The following is a 20,026-nucleotide window of genomic DNA, read 5'->3' on the forward strand; positions in this document are numbered from 1 at the left end:
ACCAATCACAATCTACCCTCTGGCCAAGCTGACAGAAGGATACAGAGATGGATACAGAGAGAGGAAAGAGTTGTTATAGAGTCAATGTTTCATAAACTATAGCTGCTGTAAACAAAACATAAAACTCATGCAAGCAATGGCACATTTTAAAACAAATGTTATGAATTTGAAGCATAAAATAAACAACGAAGGAAACTATTTTCTGCTTTGTGGATGTTCTATCACATTAGGAGCCCAATTCTAAACTCACAGCTACTCCATTGATAATGAATGACAATTACACATTTAATCCCCAACCAGTACTGTTATTCCAGTATATTATTTTTTGAGCAACCTCCTGCCATACAAAACCAGTTTCTGTGACACCTTCACATCAGCATGCAAGGAAAATGGTGATCTCAAATTGGCTGTAGATATAAAAGAGAAAAGCTTTTGTGTTAATGATGTGACATTTTTTCAAGTATTTTCACTAATTGTACCTTTTAATCAGCCCAATGAAGCACTGAGTGGAATGTGTAGCTCTTATCAGTGTTAATATTTATATATATATATATATAATACATGTATTTTTATGGGCTGAGTGTGTGGTCACTACAAAAACGTTTCTAAATCCAAAATTCTCAGATACTGCTGATATGTTTGGTGGGAATAAGCCCACATAAACACAGAGAAACAACTAAATTTAGTCTTGTCAGTTGTTTTGATAGTCACGCTCTCATGTGAACACAAGAACTGAGCACTTCTGTGTTTGCACTTACATTGGATTATCATAGCTCCTATGTGTGTAGAGTTAGAAAACTGTGGCAGTTTAGATATAATTCATATTAGCAGTTACAAGATAAGCCCTACATCCACACCCACACACCTACTCATACACCCACACATACACATGAGCACACAATCACACACTCTGAGATATCATGCTACATGCCTGAACATAAAGCATCAATATATTGTAGAGTAAATGTTGTTAGGTTTACTATATGTCATTTCTTCTATATGTCTTCCCCTGTTGTATATTTCTCTCTATGTCTCTGCATCATTCTCTCCATCTCGTTCTCACTAACCCCTTTCTCCCTCACAGCTCTCATGCTAGTTTGCATAACAGTGCAACATTGGCTGGAGTTGAGTGCACTCACTGAACAGCATTTATCATGCTGAAGTGTTGAATATCTCTATAACTCCCCTTTATACCAACATGAGGGGAACAGAGATAAGAAAGAGGACAGCATAACAGAGGGTGCAAGAAAAAGAAACACAGAAGAGCAGAAAAAGAATAAGAATGGAGAGAAAAGGCAACTGGAGACGGGAAATGAAAGGCGTGAGTTAGAGAAAAGTGCAGTGGAGAGAGAGAGAGAGACTGAGGGAAAGAGAGGAGGGGGCAGGGAAAGATAGAGAGGGGAAGAGGAAGGACAGAGAGAGAGAGAGTAAGTGGAAGAGCAAGAGAGCAGGCCAAAAATGCTTGGCAAGGCCTTTCTATTTTGAGATAAATGGACAATGTTAGGAGCACAGCAGTACACAGAACAGTGTCCTTTCTGTTATTCAGCAGCTATCTGTCTTTGCCTCTCTCTCATACACACACATTTAGTTTCTATCTGTGTCATCCTCTATTTATATTTTAAAACAAGTCAAAACACAGAATGTTGCAAAGTGTTTAATAGCGATGTTAAAAGGATAAGGCTGTCATTATTCTACATTTTTCTTATTGTCAAAAAAATCCTTGAAAAGACCATAAACAGCAATGTATTAGTCCGTCTTCTCAGTACTTTCTGACTTCCCACCATGTTTTCAGCATTCAGTCCCAAGTCCTTTTGTAACCATTGAATATGTAAAACAGGTCATAAATATATAGTTTAATTTTTAAAAAAGGAAAAAGTGTTTCCTGAACAGGCGTGCATTTTAGTGTTAAGCAAACATTATTCAATCAATAGTAAATAGTGCATGTGTTGGGAACTATTTTCAGCGACGGATTAATACACATTTGGTGCTCTTGTGAATATTTGCAGCAGCAGGACAGTGTGTGTGGGATTGACTCAAAATAAACTACAGTGGCCGTGTTCATGTTAATGAAGGAACATTTTACTCAACAGTGTGTCTAACTGATGTGTTTTTAATTGCTTTTTGGACAACAGTGGTGCTCTATGACACAGAGGACTAAGCTACAGCAGGCTTTTGTAATGCAGTCATTGTTAGTGATCAACTCATTGTTGTTTTTTTTCTGTTCATGGGATGATAAATATATAGAATATCACCAGCCTTATCCTGTAACATGACTAAATATAAGAAAGAAAGAAAAAAATCTATTATAAGCAAATTAGTGACATTTTTATGAACTTCTTGCTTATGCTACATTTGTGGGTCCTGCTTCATTGCTGATCTGCTAAAAAACAGGGAAAGGTCGGCAGAACAAAAGTAAAAGTAAAATGCAACTTACTGTGGGTAATGACTCTGACTCATACTCATGACATTGCAAGCAGGCACCTTGGCCCACAAAGCTACCAAGGCAGCCCAAGAGTGATGGGTGACCTTGACAGAGACTGGACTGAGGATAGATATAAATAAATTATATCCTGTGTTCCCTTTTCATTCTACTGATTTAATATGAAAGGTTTAAACTCAATTCCATCAGTTATGCCCCTTTCCCTCCCTCCCTACCCCTTTTTTGGCTGGACCGCAACAGCGGGGCCAGTCCTGTAAACGCATTTGTCCCTGACTGACTGACTGATTGAGTGATGAAGTTACACCACCAGTCAGCTGACGAGTTTCGCCATTGGTCCAGTCCAGCATAGAGCAGAGTAGGAGAGAAAACAACTCTCCATGCACTGAGAGGCATGAGGGAGAACACACAGTTAAAGCACCCAAAATAACAATTGCCAATGAACATATCCAGGAATTCACATTATAGACACTACCACTGAATATCCCTGTTACAAATTGGCCATTATTTCACACACCCGTAAACAGTCCAGTCATATACTAGTCTACTACCTAGTATGAAGTCATCCACCACTCATTTTGAATTTAATTATACAGTAAAATAAACCACAAGTCCATAACTGTTAAATTCAAATCCACAGCGGACACTGAGTCAATGCTTTGTCATTGTCATGAACCTTCGCGTTGATACCTGATAAACATTAAAATGTTCACAGCAAGTGACTGCAGTTTTAACACTTACTATCATATCTCTACTGCAGTTGATACAAAGGACACTCCTCTAGTAATATAAGTGTTATAAATGTCTCTTTACAAACATGCAAAAAGTTATTACAGGAACCAGAGTATTTTTGGTATTTTTGCTTGAAAAAAGACATAAACAATTCATCTATTATCAAAATAGTTGCAGATTTTCTGTCTATTGACTAATTGATTGATCGTTGCAGCTCTACATGAAGGTCATGATATGCAAAAAGGAACTTTACATATTACATACTGTTGAGAAGTCCACAATAAACGATTGTGTGAAATAAATACACTGCGAGCACTTGCACACATGTCCCACACATACACACACACACACACACACACACACACACACACACACACACACACACACATATACACACACACACACACAAACAGCTCACCATCCAATCATATCTGTACATAAAATTAAAAAAAAAATAGATAAAGAGAGGAAAAAGGAAAAGAAGACAGAATTAGGAACATTGAACACTGATGAGGCAGAAAGGGGAAGGGAGAGATGAAGAGAGAGACTAACACACACATACACTCAGATGCATTATAGTACATAAATAGAACAAAACATCACATACGCACACCCACATGGCACACATAGGCGCATATAGCAATCTCCCACTATAAACACAAGTGCATCTACATTAAGAAACATACAGCCACACACGCACAGCATGACACATGCAGCTGGCTGGAGGAGAGTATGTACAAAACACATATTTTAAATATATGGAAGGTAGATAAAAAATGGTATACAGTAAAATAAGATGGAATCATTGTAAATAAGCACAGGGAAGTAAAATTGTGAAGGTAAGAGAAGAGGAAAAGCGTAAATGGACAAACAAACCAAACATACTGACCCCTGAACGCTGCAAGCAAGTCAAGTAGCCACTTAATCTAAATATGTTACAGTATCATGGAAAAGGCAATGACTGGAATAAAAACTACACTATAATGGAAGCTAAACATGAACAAACTAGTAAACAAATTGGGGCATCTTTAATAACTAATTTTAACTAATTAGGCTCATGGTCTGCAGACAGATGTTACAAAAAACTTTTTAGGGCTGATTTAAGTGCTGATCCTACTACTATAATTGGAGCACGGTTTGTGTATTCATGTGTGTGTGTGTCCTACCATTCCTCCAGTCCCCTCCAAACTTGCCCAAAAAAAAAGGTTCAAAAAAAGGAATTTTTAATGTTACATAAATATTTGGCAGCTTTACTTTTTACTTTGGAATCCTTTATTTTGGAATCTTTTTGGAAACTTGTTACCAACCATACCAACAGTTACACAAAGCCTCTATTCTACCGGGAATATAACAGAAGAAGAAGAAGAACAGTTACACTGAAAACGTTGGAGAGGATCCATTAAAGAACAATGTTCTTCTGAACAACGCATCATGCCTAAAAAGTAGCACAAATTGCTGCCGGCAAGTCGTGTTGCCGCAAAATGCAAGAGATTGGTGCGCAGTAGCAAATTTTAGTTGCAGTCAGAATTATACTGCTGATTCACCATTTGGCATTGGCATGCTAATACAGTACCTAGCTAGCTAGCTCAGCATTCGTGTCTCATGCTTCTTGCAGTCGGCGCGGTCTAAATGCGGTCTAAATGCAGACTGCACACATGGTCTCCATGACTGCACACATGGTCTCCATGAATTTATGGTCTTCGTGTACTGATGTCCAAGATATAGAAATTAATACTGTTATACTGTTATTTTTGTTTTGAACATATGACTGTGTTTTCATTAGCAACTACCTCATAGTTCACAACATGATTATTCATGTAATAGCCTAACCCTTTCATGTATGGTGTGCAGATTCCTCAAGGGTACTTGATGAAGGATCACAGCTTCCTTCAGGGTACTTGGTGAAGGATCTCAAGACTCTGATTTCTGAGACCTTCCCTGACCTCCAGAATGGATGTGGTGACAAAGACAACCTTTTCAAGGTGCCATATACACTCCTGTGAACAAGGGTATCAGAGCCATCAATGACATGTGTTTGGCTGTATTCCCTGAAGAAGAGAGAGTCTACTTTTCAGCTGACTCAGTTCTGCAGGACAATCACAAGGATGCACTGCCTATCGAGTTCCTAAAATCATTGACACCCTCTGGAATGCCTGGGGTCAGAGGGTCTTCCTACCAAGGATTCCTCACCATGACAAAAATTACAAGCCTCCCATCACCTTTGTCAGGCAACAGTTCCCTGTCAGGCTGTCAGTTCCCTGTCAGTTACCATTAACAAGGTTCAGGGACAACAAAATGAGCTGAGATGGCATTTACCTTCCTCAGCCGGTGTTCACTCACAGCCAGACCTACACAGCCTTCTCTTCTTTTTATTGAAGGAATTTCACCATTAATACTGCTTGGAGGTCTGCCCTTGCAAAGGATATATTTATGGGGTGGGGCCAGAGGATCAAGGGGGATCAGGGGAGGCTGGGGGTGAAAGCAGTGGAGACGGTTGGGGTACAGGGGCAAAAGTCTCAGCGGTCAGGGGAGTGTCAAGGAAAAAGGCTACAATAACCAAAGGGTGCTTTGTTCTAGTATAAATAACTGGCTTTAAACATGTCTAGAAAGCTCACACATTGGAGACACTGTAAAAGCTGTATTACCCATGTTGTTTCTCATGTTTGACGTACTACTATATTTATATTTTCATCTATACCACTAGTCATTTTAGAAGAGGAAGCTGAAAACTGTAATTCACTGCAATTTCATATATTCCCTTACACTCTTCAAACTCGCCACCTGCATCCTTCCTTATGTTTAAAGTTCTAGATGGTTCTCACTCCCTGCATGTCTCTCTCAAAGAGTATACGGCAGCTTTTAAGAGCAAAAAGAAAGTTAGTTACATAACTTCCTCAAGGTGCCTGCATGGTGAAGAATGAATGAAAACTCACCTTGATAGGTTTTCCATCAGGTGTCAGCACTTCTTCAGAAAGTTCCATCATCTTCAGAGCCATGTGAGCAATTGGCCTCGCATGACTATCAACCTTCTTGTGAAGTCCTCCTGCCACACAGTAGGCATCACCTATTGTCTCGATCTGTGCGAGAAATGGAAAGACAGGGAGGAAGCGCAGAAACTGGAATTAATAAGTGTGGCTGTTACTACATGCAGATGTGTGAAACTACAGAGCCATTCAACAACTCATCTTCTCCACTGAATAGTAGGAGTTAATATCACTCCTTAATTGTTATATAGAAACTACCTCTCTGTTTCTCTCTTTTGGCCTTCAGCATTCACAATAAAGCCACTTACTGCATTCCCACAAATTCCTGACAACAGCTTGAATCCATCACCACCATTCGGATTACATCATTACTGATACATCCCCAACAGTACTTATCATCCTGAAGTCTACTGAAAGTCATCAAACAAGCACCAAACCAAAGTGTCACTTCAACCTTGCATCATCACATAAAAAAAGCACATAAACACAAAGGCCTCAATCTTTAATGCCTTTAGAGTAACAATTTTACAGTTACAATTTTTATTAAAGGGAAGACAATGAAGTTTATGTATTTTATCTGTGATCAACTTTGAACAATATTAAACATAAATGTTTAGTGTATTGTGTCACAGTTAGCTTAAAATCAATTTACATCTGCAAACTGGCAATTCATTAAGATATACTTTTTTATCTTAACCCCTGAACAATATAGTCCTGTTAGTAATGGGGCATCTTGAGTCTCTAATGTAGACCACTAGATAACTGGTCTGCATCAATCTGTGTGAAGGGATAATGGCCCGGTACATAGAGATGCTTGGATCATCTTGATCAGTGGATATTCATTTCAAATTACTTTTTCTGAATTGCCAATGATTGCAATGATTTTTTAAGCATCAGTTTCCCATATATAATTAATTTGGGCAACTCACCCAAATACAGTTGTCCCCATCCAAAAAGATTTTTTTGTATTTTTTTAAATTTTAAATTTGTTCCTTTGTGGAAATACAGTAAATGCAGTCCCTGCATGCTGCTTTACGCCATTAATAGTGCATAACACTAAGGGAGGTTTTTATCTAATAAAGTATTCTTTTAATATACTGTTAGTAAATGGTCTTTCAAACTGTGTTATATTTGTATATTTGCAATGAGCTCATTCCAAAACATTGACAACATCTACATATACAGATGAAGTGTTATTTTGGCCATGAAGCCAACTCATTCCCTGTTTGCCAGGGATTGCAAGAATAGCAAGTCTTCCCTCATTTAAGAATTTCTCCCCAAAACCAAGTTCAAAATGAGCACATGTGAATAAAGCAAACAAGGGAGTGCAACCTTCATGGATGTGTAGCCATATTTCCAGTGGAAGGAGTGAGGGGGCTACTGTACGTGTCACGATAGCTGACACAGCAGTTATGAAGAAAAAGAGAGATGGTACAAAAGGAGAAAAAGAAATAGAGTGAAAAAGGAAAACAAGGAGATGAACTGCTCTCATTGAGGCCTTCCACCGGCTAAGTCATTTAGACAGTAACCATGACAATGGCAACATATGGGTGCCTCAATCTCCTCAACATGTCCTCCTGTTCATGCTTTTTCTTTTACACACAAACTCACTCTTCTTTTCCAGACACATATACATACACTCACTCTTTCTGCCTTCCTCTCTTATAGCGTATCTCTTCTTCTCTCTTCTCCAAAAGTCTGATAAATGACATTTCTGATACACACAGGAAAAGCATGTTTTAATGAGAAAGTGGCAAATATATGCTGTATGCTACGATTATGAGACGCAAAGGAAAGATGATGATGAAAGAGAGAAGACAAATGAGTAAACATGAAGAAAAAGGACAGAGATGATGACAGAAAAGACAGGATGAAAAGAAGGAAAGACAGCAGACAACAGTGATGACTGTAACTAGGCCCACAGCCACTCTGTCAGATGGACAATATTGACGCATCTTTGTTAAGCTCCCACAGACTAGCCATTAATCAGTTACTTTTTCCACAACACATGCACACACACACACACACACATAACAGCACACACACACACACACACGCAGTAATTGACATACCCTAAAAATTTAGCTAATCTTACAGTTGAATTGGGAGATTTAACTTCCTGGGAAACTGTTACTTCCTGAAAACAATTAATCTTTTAAAGTGACCTCAACCCTCTTCCTTTTCACCCAAACAAACATCTTGTGTCAACAGTTATTACCGTACATCACATATACAGTACGCTGTGTGCATCTCTCTGTCTACTGACCTTGTAAACATCCAGAATGCCACACTGGTAGTCGAAGCGCGTGTACAGCTCATTCAGCATAGAGATGACCTGCATAGGTGTGCACTGGGCGCACACAGCAGTAAAGCCCACAATGTCCGAGAACAGCATGGTGACATCATCAAATTTGCGAGCGGGCACTGGCTGACCCTGCCACAGTTTCTGGGCCACATCACCCGGAAATATGGAATAAAGGAGATCAACAGTTCTCCTCTTTTCCTCCTCCAGCGCCTGATGAGTCCGTTCTAATGTGGCCTGGGAGAGGAGGGGGAGACAGAGAGAAGAGAGGGGGATTAAGCGGTTTTGTTCTGTGCGCTTTGCTTTGATGAAGGCGCTGATGACACCAATGCTGGGATGTGGGAGTACTGCACCAAATTAAAACTGCTGTATTAATTTCATTTATTTTGGATGGTGTGTATCTGCATATGCTTATTTGTGTCTGTGGGCGGGCTCCTCTATGCCAAGTTTGTCTGATGCAGTGCTATACCATTGTTCAAGCAGGAAAGTTGACTAAAATACAGCTATTTATAACAGTGGCCTGAGGGATTAGTAGCAGTGAGAGAATGATGCAGTGAGCAGATGCATGGGATTGGGTCAAGACTCAGTGACTTGCTCATGGGTACTTTGAAAGCAAATTATAAGAGCAAGTCCCAGGAGCTACGTTCCTCCAGCTAGTGTGGATTTAAAATGGCAACAGTGAGATTTAACTCATCAATGCACACAGTTGCTCCAGTGAGCTGTGTCGTACTGTATATGATAGGAAACCAACCGCAAAACAAAGACTAAACACACTGAATATTGCTGTTAAATTTGACTATTTAAAGACACTGCTTGCGTTAAACATTTCTTCACTAATCGGTTAACATTCTACCTTCAGTTTGTCCATTCTCTTCTTGAGGCCATCCTGAGCCTTGGCCTGCTCCCCCACCAGGATAACGTCCCGCGTGGCATCATGGATGGGGATATCTGACAGGTGGAGGCCCCTGCCCATCAGCTCCTCCAACTTATCAACACGTGGCGAGCCCAGAAACATCAGGGAGCAGGACTCGGGTACGTGGATCATCTGACCCTTCAACTCCATGACCTTGAAGATAGAGAAATCAAATTGGAGAGAAGAGGTGAATCTGCAAAGTCTTTTGGATATGTATTTATTTTAAAGGACATCAACAGACAAATAATGACATTTAATTATGTGTGTTTTTTATTTGATTGTAATTCTCTCTGTAAGGCACTTCAGTGACTGCCTCCTCTGTAATTTCCCTCTATGTGAAAATCAATGTAAAATGGTGAATCAAGAATGAAACGTTTCCTTCTGACAGAAACCTGATCTCTTGATGTTTTAAATAATTTTTAATTATTATTTTCCATTACATAACTCTATTGTGGCTGTCTTGAAACATCTCAAGGCACTGCACTTTTGGTCATTTGCCGGTGAAAATGCATTACTAGCAGCAATACAACAGCAACGATGCAAAGTACATGATTAATTACTGTTTACAACACTCAAAGGATGTCAGCTGTGTTTTGTTGAGATTGACTTTCCTTCTTCATTACTTGGCGTCTCACTGCTGTATGTGTAAGAACAATGATTGAATGATTGACACAAACTATCCTGGTTTGCACATTTGATGATGGAGACAGAATATAGAAATGAGCATAAAGCCTTGTTATTGCACCATATATTTCATGTTGTATATGTTATCTGGGATATTTATGAACAAATGTATATTTATTTTTTTTGCCAAAACGTAATTCACAGACAAGGAAATGTACACAGTATGCCCACGTAGTGATCTTACCTATGTTCAGGATCATTTAGGCCCATATATCCCAATAAGTGACATTCAGACTAATTTGAGATTTGGGAGGGATAACTCTACATAAACATGTTGTACTTGAACATGTTTTACAGCTGAGGTCTCTGAGACCCCAAACAGAGGCAATGTGTAATTTCCTGTAGCTGTCGTCTTAAACATGTCGTCAGTTCAAAAATAATAATGTAACATCTCTACTATATACTGATTTATATAATATAAAAACAAGTACAGATGCATACAAATAATGAACTTAGTGTGTGGGTACAAGCATAAATGTTCTATGCTGACATATATGCGGACACACAAACATGTACATACTGTACATACGCAAACACAATGTTGTACATACACCACAGATAATTATACTAACCACAGATTACTGGGATTTAGTTCACACTTTGATTTTAATTTAAGTGAGGCTAGGCTCAATTTATAATGCATGCTGACCTGTATGGAAAAAACCCTTAAAAACTGGGTAAACTGGTGGCCTGGTTATTTGAAAGACAATACTGTCATCATCTAGTATCATAGGCTTTGACCCTCCAACATCAGCCAGAGTCAATTAAATACAGATTGGTGATAAGATGTGATAATTTTGAATACACTAACTAAACACTAACATGGCAGATGATACATAAATATGTGCAGTATTATTACTAACTATATCTGCAAAATATGAATAAGAATTGGATTTTACTAGTTTCTGCACATTTTCCTCAAGCACTTGATGACAAATATGTGCAGGGCCTGCTGGACATCCTCAACACAGGTGTGGTGAATATAAACAAAGCAGACCACCTCTTGTTCCTTGCAGATATAGATGAGAGATATTGAAATAGGCATGGGTTGGAGATTTCCCAAGGAGATGCTGAGGAAAGACTTTACTGTCTTTTTGAATATGACTCTGGCTGTTTCACGGTGCTAACAACCTCTGCTAGAGGCCCTGTGGATTAGCCGCTCTCTCCTTCTCCCTCTGCACAATTGCTCTCTGTTCTTATTTCAGCCCATTCCCCTGTTCCTTCCTATTCTTTACTTTTCTCTTATCCCATCTCTTTGTATCTTTACCTGTCTTTCATTCCTGCCTGTCTTTCACTCTCTCTCTCTCTGTGCTCTTCTTCTTTCTGTCTCTTCCATTCCTTGTCTCTCTCTCTTTCTCCATAGTGTCAGATAGATTATTCCGCCAGTGAGCACACTGCAGCCCTGTTTTATTTATAGCACAAGGCTCTCCTAGGTCTGCATAATACATACAGTCTACAACCCCCCCCCCCCCCCCCCCCCCCCCCCCACCACCACCACCACCACCACCACCACCACACACACACACACACACACACACACACAGTATTTCTCTACACACAAACACAGAGTACATCCAACAGGGAGACACACATACTGCCTCATTCCTCAGAAACACCGACATACACACACATGCAAACATATATGCACATATGCAGCCTTCGACTCACAAGGTCTGAGGTCAAGACACACCCCTCCCTTGAAACACAACTCAGTGTGATCATATTAGTGTGAACTACTTATTGACAGACTCGGCACAGATGTAAACACAGAAACATATTCGTGCAGTAGTTTAGCAGATATGGTTTCTCTACGTTAAATGTACATTCATCTCCTCTATGCCTAACATCTGCATATGCTGCCACACAAATACAGCAGAAGTCATGGTGTCATATGGGAGTTTAAGAAACATTAATGTGTGTGCACCCACTCAAATATGCACATGTACACTCTCAACTGCATAAACACACACACACATTTAGATACATATGTCAGCAGTGGTAGAACGTGAGCTGCTGTTTCCTGAGGTTGTGTCTGGCCGAGTGGGAGGGCCTACATGCCTGACATACTAACAGCCATCTCCATGGAGACTGTAAAATCAGGAAAGCCAGATATAAAATGAATAACGTACTCTAATGCTGCTTGTACAAATGTACTATTCTCTCTCTTATCTGTCTCTACTGTTTCTTTAAATCCCTTTCTGTGTCTATGTCTGTCTCTCTTACACTATATATACTGTATGAGCTCAATAAAAAAGAAGAGGATTAGAAACATTGGCTCTTTTAATGATAAGGTGATTTCAGATAAAAATGTAATCATAAATTAATCTCTTACACTAAAGAAAAATTCTGCTTTGTTCCACTTTGGTATTATTTTTGTGCTTTTCGCTATCATTTCTCCTAGTGATAACATTGCACTCAACAAAGTCATTGTTGAGATCTGGAAAAACAGCAACATCGCCACAACAAAGTCCAACAATACATTATAATTTCACAGTTCGCCTTTGTTTCGCCATTTTTACAGATCTCACCAATTCACCTGATGAGAATAAGGTTGTTTTTTAAACAGTAAATTGGACAATGATGGATAAAGCTACAAAAGTAGGACCCAAGTTGTCATAAATGAGAATTATCCTTTACATTTACACCAATTACAAGGTGGAGATGGGGAAAAGATGTTGTTATGCTTTGAGAAAATCAACATGTGGATTGTGTAAAATGAGCTCTGCTCAGCATCAGGAGAATGTCACTCATATTTTGTACATTCAGTGTGTATCTGATGGAAAAATACATCTGACATTTTGTTGAATGAAAAAAAAGACAGAGTCACTAAACACAGGAACTCAATCAAAAACAACCAGCAGACATTTTTTAGAGGCCAAAGGGGAATTAATGAAGATTTTAGTATTAGAGAGTTTTTCTAATCATTTTTACTATTATTTAATGAAGGTTTTTGCTGTTCTCATTTTATTAGCAGTTTGAAACATTTACATTCATATGTTTTTAAATTATAGCCTTATTTTTGTAATGGTATTTTGTGACTGTGAGATGTTTTTTGCTGTTCATGTGTGTTTTACCTGTATCAAGCCCTCATTGGATAACTGATGAGAATCCAGCCTTCTTGTAGAGTTTATATGTAGGCTGTGTTTTTTTACACATACAGTAAATCACTCTGATGAAGGCCAAATGCTGAAACATGTTCTTCTATAAGTCAGCTCAGTGTTGCTGAGTTGGGTTTTTTTGCATTTTGTTGACTGAGAAAGCAGTTATGGGTCAGGTACTTTTAAAGCTTTGTTGCAAGTCAGTTTGTTTCAAGCCCAATGACCAGCAATACTGATTGCTGAACTTTCCTTTCACCCTTTACCTGACAAGGTCCCACTGGAACTACAATGTCTCATAAGGTCGGCCTTTAAAAGTCCTCAAGTTCACATTAAGTTCAATACACAAAGAAGGCCAAGCTTAGTCACCATGTAATGCCTCAAATGTGAGATGCCCTTGACTGCAGCATCAGGTGATGTTACTTCACTGCCAGTGGCCAGCAACTTCATCATACCCTCCAGCACGTTTGGCGTAGGACTGCAAGGCAACTGCTATTAATGTTCACATGTGTTTTTGTTTTCCTTTTACTGTTGTACAATTGCTGTTTTTTGTGTTACTGTTACACAATGCAGGTTGAAATTCCCATCCAACTATAGTTGTTATCTTTTTGCAAATCATGTATAGTATGTAAAATTATACACTGTCTCAACACCTTACTCTCAGTGTCTGTCTTTGTCTCTCTGTCACTCTCATTCTCTTACTTACTCTGTGTCAAACACACATACTGATGCACACACAGACAGATACACACATACATGGACACACACATCCCTGGAGGCAGTTGTGTTGGCCTAGTTGTGCGTCTCTGTTTAACTCAGCACTCTCCTCTCCTTCTGCCTGCATCTCTGTCATCGCAGCACAGAGAAAGAGGAGGTGAGTGAACGATGGAGCAAGAAAGGGCGAAACAGAAGATAGTGGTTAGTGAAGTAAGCAAAACAGAAAGAAGGGGGGAGGGTTGAGAGAGAGAAAGTGACAGTGACAGTGAGAGGCTGAATGAGAAAAAGAAAGAAAGGGATAAAAATATGGTAAACGGTACTGGTGCATAATTACCTTGAATGAAACGTATTTCCTCAACAATACAACAATAGAGCGTGAGTGAGTTTATGGAAGGCAGAAAGTAAGGAAGGGATGTAAAATATATTTTTACAAAAGCAGATAAAAACACAACAAACTGTAAGCATGTTGCATTCTAGCCAAGTATGTAACGATGAGTCTTCTTTGTAAGCAGGTTGTTACAGTAAAGATGTACATTGAGCTCTTGTTCAAGGTCACTGCACTGTTACCATGAGGAAATACATTTCATCCAAGGTAATTATGCACCTGCAACACTGAGAAATCTTCACAGATAAGCTATGATTGATAGAATGTTTTTAACTTTATAAATCAGGGCATAAGAACAGTTTGTGTGGAGGGCTTGTGCGGTAAAAAGAAAACCATTATGTTGTTTATGGTCTTGGTAGCCTGGTTTAAAACATCAGCAAAATTATTTTAACTAGCAATTTGTTCTAGTATTACTTCCTTTAAAACATATCTCCCAACTGATATATTTTTACACTAGCAGTACTAGTGAGACAAAATTGCTGTTTGTTTTTTTGTTTTTTTTCTGCACACAACCACCAGATACACATATCATCAATTGCACACTTAAACTGGACACTAATAGTGTTTTTGTTTGTTTTTAGCTAACAAAAACAGCTGTTTAACATTTTTAAATCAAATGAATGATTTAATTAATTAAGTTAAAATCCAAACTACGTTCATACATGTCCACACACATACTGTATTCAAGGCATCTATGGTTATTCAACATCTCCATCCATGATGGGATGCTGAAGCTATCGTCATGTAGCTACTTTTGAGTTTTCAATAACTGACAACATTAGCAGGCATTTACAATCCTTGACAGATCAGCAGGGACCCACACTTCTTTGATTTGTCAGGAATTCAAGGCCAAACTTTTTTTTTCCTCTTAATCAGATCACACTGGAGCAAATTCGTCTTTCTCATCAAACCTAAGTATTACTGACTACTATCTATTGAGAATTGACTCTCAACTGATGGTAGTAGTACCTCAGTGTGAGCATATTTGTGTATTTTGTGTTAATGCGTGATAGAGTTTTGTATCATGCAGTACGAGTCAAAGTAAATGCTGCTGTGCCTTACAAGAGTAAGGCCTGTGTAGTATACATTGTATGTGCACATTTAACAAATACAGATTATTGGATTGTACAGATTCAGGTTGCTATCGCCATAGGCAACAGGGAGCTGAAGGTAGATGAAAAGGAGAGAGAGAGGGGGGGGGGGGGCAGGAATAGCTGAAAAGGCCAGAAATGGAAATAGAGGCAGAAAGAAGGGGAATAAGGAGAGAGGAAGAGGAAGAGGGAGAGAGACACAAGGAGAATGAAATGCACTGGACTTGAAAAATGGAAAAAAGGTAAGAGTGAGGGAGATGAAGAGAGGGATAGCAGGAGGTGGAACGGACAGCTAATGGATAGTCTTTTGTGAGCAGACTCTGGCATGTCAACATACTCTCATTTGCATGAACAAGCACTGAGCAGCAAAGAGTCAATGAGTCAGCCTCTCTCATCCCTCTCTCCCTCTCATATTCACACACACATACATACACACACACACACACACGCGCAGCGCTGCAATGCTCTTATCTTGTCAGACCCTGGCTATACTGTGCAGTACTCCTACATCCCACTAACACAGTAAAACATGTACACAAACACAAACACACACTCACAGCATGTAGGCAAGATAAACACTGCATGAAAAAAAAAAACACATTTGCATGGGATGTCCTGTTTCAGATGAAAGAGTCAGCAGAAGCTTTAAAACACTGATGTCATATAGAAAAATCACATAGTTGATGTGAGCCGTCGTGAAAATGAGCAAGTGTCAGGAAAAATACCACTGACAATGTTTAAAAGGAACTGGGGGAGGTAAACAGTTGATAAGACTTGAACTTAAATAAAACACTTCAGTCAAAATACGGGATCACAACCAGACTCCACCAAATATACATTTTTATCTAGACAACAAACAGATGACCCTTTTGAAAATTCACTTAATGGAAAAAATTCAGTGCACATATTGTATCAGATGTCTCTGGAGCATGTACCGCATCCATCCTCCAAGGGAAAATTTTGTCATGTGGTTTAATGATTCTTATTTAAAATCCTTTCATGCAGAGACGATTCAATGTCATTTTATGCACCATAATGTATGTTTTGCATCTTGAAAACATGTTATATACTTATACCTTTTTGGTTCATTTTTAGAGTACACTTTCCAAAATGAATATGACAAAAGTGTTGATCAAACTTAGTGATTATATGCCAATCCAAAAGCACAAAAAGTGAAGAAAATAACATTTATATACTCTATATGACTAAATCTACCATCATTGACATTTTTGCCCCTTAAATGTGAAGACATGAGAAACATGCACAGGCCAATAGCAACAAAGCTACCAGTAAGGATAACAATGCTAGCCATGACTGTTAAATGCTACAGGATGCATATTCAGCAGGCAGAGCGTCGCTGTAAAGCTGACAGTGCTCCAGAACAGAACAGGGTCATGAGGCAGACTTACTACAGCAGTGTTCAGACAACAGCACTGCTTGAAAAACACAGCGTTGGGTCAGCGGGGATGGTAACATAGTGGTCTGTGGCCAAAAAAAACGGTTTCTGACAAAAATGTTAATCCTAGCTCAACTTTTGCTGCAACACAATATAGCATCACATGTAGCCTACATCACTACATCATTGTCATATGCAGTGTTACTCAAACCGGTCTTTGTGCAACATATTTCATCATCTCACCAGTACCCATGGACGCCCACTGTGTTGTTTTAACGCAGGTCTGTTTTCAGTCTGAACATTTTGTAAGTGTGTTTCATGGTGCAGACAGAACAGACTTCTGACAACCAGATGCTCAACCTATTAGCTATACGCTTTCCATGACGTTAATGGTGAGAATTTAAAGTTTACTGGAAACACTTGTTCCTTTGCTTATACATAAGGTGCCAGCACGCTTCATCAGAAGTGCTTGTCTGATGGTCGAACAGCTTTGGAAATCTCCTCCTTTCACACTTTTCCAATATTGGACTTGGAGCTGTGGCAACAGTTTACTTAACTTTCCACAACCAACAATCTGACTTTCACACCCCCTTCACGCAGTGATTGACCAACTGTGTGGAGGTGAGACAGTAAGCAGGGTTTGAACTCCTCTCTCAAGCTCTCTTTTGTGATTCGTAACACTATTACTTCTTTACTTTTGTGTAACACCATGAATACCTTTCAGACTGTATGAAAATGTGCACCATTACCCCCATAATCATCTCATCCAAAGCTGGAAGACTTGTTTATATTGGTCAATAAGCCAGTGATTCATCCAATTTTATTCTTATTAATGTTCCTACTGCAGCAGTTTGTAGCGTGATACAGAGGTCGATGCATTTATTTAATTATAACATTATTACCCTCATAAAGCGGCCACCGTTAGTATGGTGGCCATTTTAGGACACCTCAGACTCAGTTTGTCAGGAACAGAACACATTGATCAACATCACTGTAAATGGGACAGCGCTAGCCAAATGGTTTGTTTTCATTGTCTCCAGGCCCAATGTTGAATTATGTGTGACTAAAATGGACTTTAGTGAGATAGTAGAAAGCTCTTTTTTTCTTTCTCTTACTTCATGATCATTTTTTAATCCAATTGAAGTGGTAATTCTGAAAGAGAATAAAAAAGGCAAAGTATCCACACAGTGATCATATTTATCTTTATCTTTGTTTCAACAATCATACTAAAAATATATCTGTCATGTTCATTACTTTTTTTCCTCTTCTCTTCTGTTTCATTCACTCTGCTTTGTAAATTTATGAAGAGTAGAGACAGAGAGGGCAGTGATTTTCAAAGCACTCTCCACTGAACAAACAAACCAACACATCAGTGATTTATCTAGAAACAGATCAAAGGTGGTGCTAATGTCAAGATTCTCTTTGTTCTCAGACACACAGGTGCACATGTGCACACACACCAACAAACCTCAGTCAAAAAACCCTACAAAAGCAATACAGTTGCATTTGTTAAATAATGTGAAAATGCGGAGTTGAACATCCTGATGGCCCCTCAAGCAAGATGTTGACTTTATCCCCCTACCCCAATGTTCCTTGTCCACAATCTTCCTCTTTTAATTAGCTAATTGAATAAAGTACAAATGTCATAGGAAGAAGTTAGACAAAAAATACAAATTTGCATGTGAACACCCCAAAATTGTATCCAAAACAAACATTATTCCATATGCCTCAAAAAGTGAGAACGATAGCAATAATTGCCCTCCATCAGGTCAGTTGAGTTAATCAATTTTTAAACTCGTATGAATAATCCTAAAATTCACTGTGTTGAGAAACTGCAATACAATCTAGTTTAGTCAGTGTAACAACATGCTAATGCGTGCCAAAACCTGCTCCAACTTCTGTTTTGAAGGAGGAAAGAAGACTAAGAATAAAGGATTGTATAAAGGATGTAGGAAACTGGGCTGTGAAGGAATCTTGATGCTTGAGATGCGCTGGTTAGAAGAGAGTTTTTGACAGCACAACCTGTATGCACCCCCCCCCCCCCCCCCCCCCCCCCTGTGCTGACCACAGTACACACACTACACAGAGACAGAGAGATGCGATTTGACCTTTTCAGTAGGTCTTTGGATGTCTCTTGCACAGGCAATGTCCCTGGGCAGAGACAGGAAAGAAGTCAAACTGAAAATCCACTACAGGCCGCTCAAATACACACACACACAGGGCAGCACAGGGGAGTGTGGACTCTTTACCTTGGCCTGTCGCCTTCTCTCGCTGCCCTTTCTAGTGAAAATGTCAGCCCATCCTTCTCTTTCTCTCTTTTTTCTGCTTCTCTGTCCAGGTGACACAAGATTCATATGGTAAAAATAAAGAAAAAAACAATGTCCACCCACCCTGCTCCACAACGCATACTGCAATGCAAATCTTTCAGTGTTTAGTTGGTGATTGATGCTTGGGGTTTGGAGGTAGTGTCTTACTTAAACTTCAGCCGTGCCAGGTCTGATCAGCGGTGACACACATACAAATGGGAGAGGAGACAACTACACTAACTCAGTAAGACCAGAGTCAATAAGTTGGAGCATTTTTTCTGCATGTGGTCTTTGGATGGGAAAGGCAAAGACGACAGATTCTTATAATTCTTATAGTGTAAGGCTGCTTCACAGAATCAAAAACAGATACTTCAGTCTACTAAAAGTTTACGTATACTCCAGAGTTCATGTGACATTTGAGAATTACATTGAAATTTCTATTTTATGTCCTTGATCCCTGAAAACCCCAAAGCACTGATATAATTAAAAATAAGAAAAACTGACATAAACTGAGATATTGAGGCTATAAATCTTATATTGCATTTGTGATCCGACCTCCAGCCAAGCTCACAAGTTGAAATAGAAAAGCAGGGTAAAAGACTTAACTCTTATCAGGGAACTCTAATAGCAAAGTGGAAAACTGAGAGAGAGAAAGACAGAAAAAAGAGAAATCATTTGTTGAACATCTGTTGTTTCTTTTCCATTTTTGACAGCTGAAAACCCTTTTTAAATTAATTTACTGTCTGAATACATAAGGGGGAGAAAATAAAAAAAACTGGGAACATGAGAGAGGAGACAGGAGAGATATGTCAGAAGGAAAAGAGAGAAATTGGTTAAAGGCGGAAGGGAGAGAGAACGAGTGAATTTGTGATGGAGACTGACAGAGAGAGGATGAAAGCTCAAACTGAGAGGTACTGTAGTGGTACTCAAGGTCTGACTGTGAAGAGGGAAATCTTGCTGTTATTCCTGAAAGCATGTGGAATG

General features: G+C 39.1%; 1 protein-coding gene across 1 annotated transcript in view; it reads right to left on the bottom strand.

Moving 5' to 3' along the window:
- Nucleotides 1–20,026, bottom strand: part of gucy1a2 (guanylate cyclase 1, soluble, alpha 2) — a 48,427-nt gene that overhangs the window by 10,022 nt on the left and 18,379 nt on the right. Inside the window, exons 5-7 of the mRNA XM_067594572.1 lie at nt 9,309–9,521; nt 8,420–8,692; nt 6,103–6,246 (exon numbers count right to left, since the gene is read on the bottom strand). Coding sequence (XP_067450673.1) covers nt 6,103–6,246; nt 8,420–8,692; nt 9,309–9,521 — 630 coding nt within the window. The remainder of the gene's footprint in view (nt 1–6,102; nt 6,247–8,419; nt 8,693–9,308; nt 9,522–20,026) is intronic.

This window comes from Thunnus thynnus, chromosome 7, assembly GCF_963924715.1.
Source record: "Thunnus thynnus chromosome 7, fThuThy2.1, whole genome shotgun sequence".
Lineage (NCBI taxonomy): Eukaryota > Metazoa > Chordata > Actinopteri > Scombriformes > Scombridae > Thunnus > Thunnus thynnus.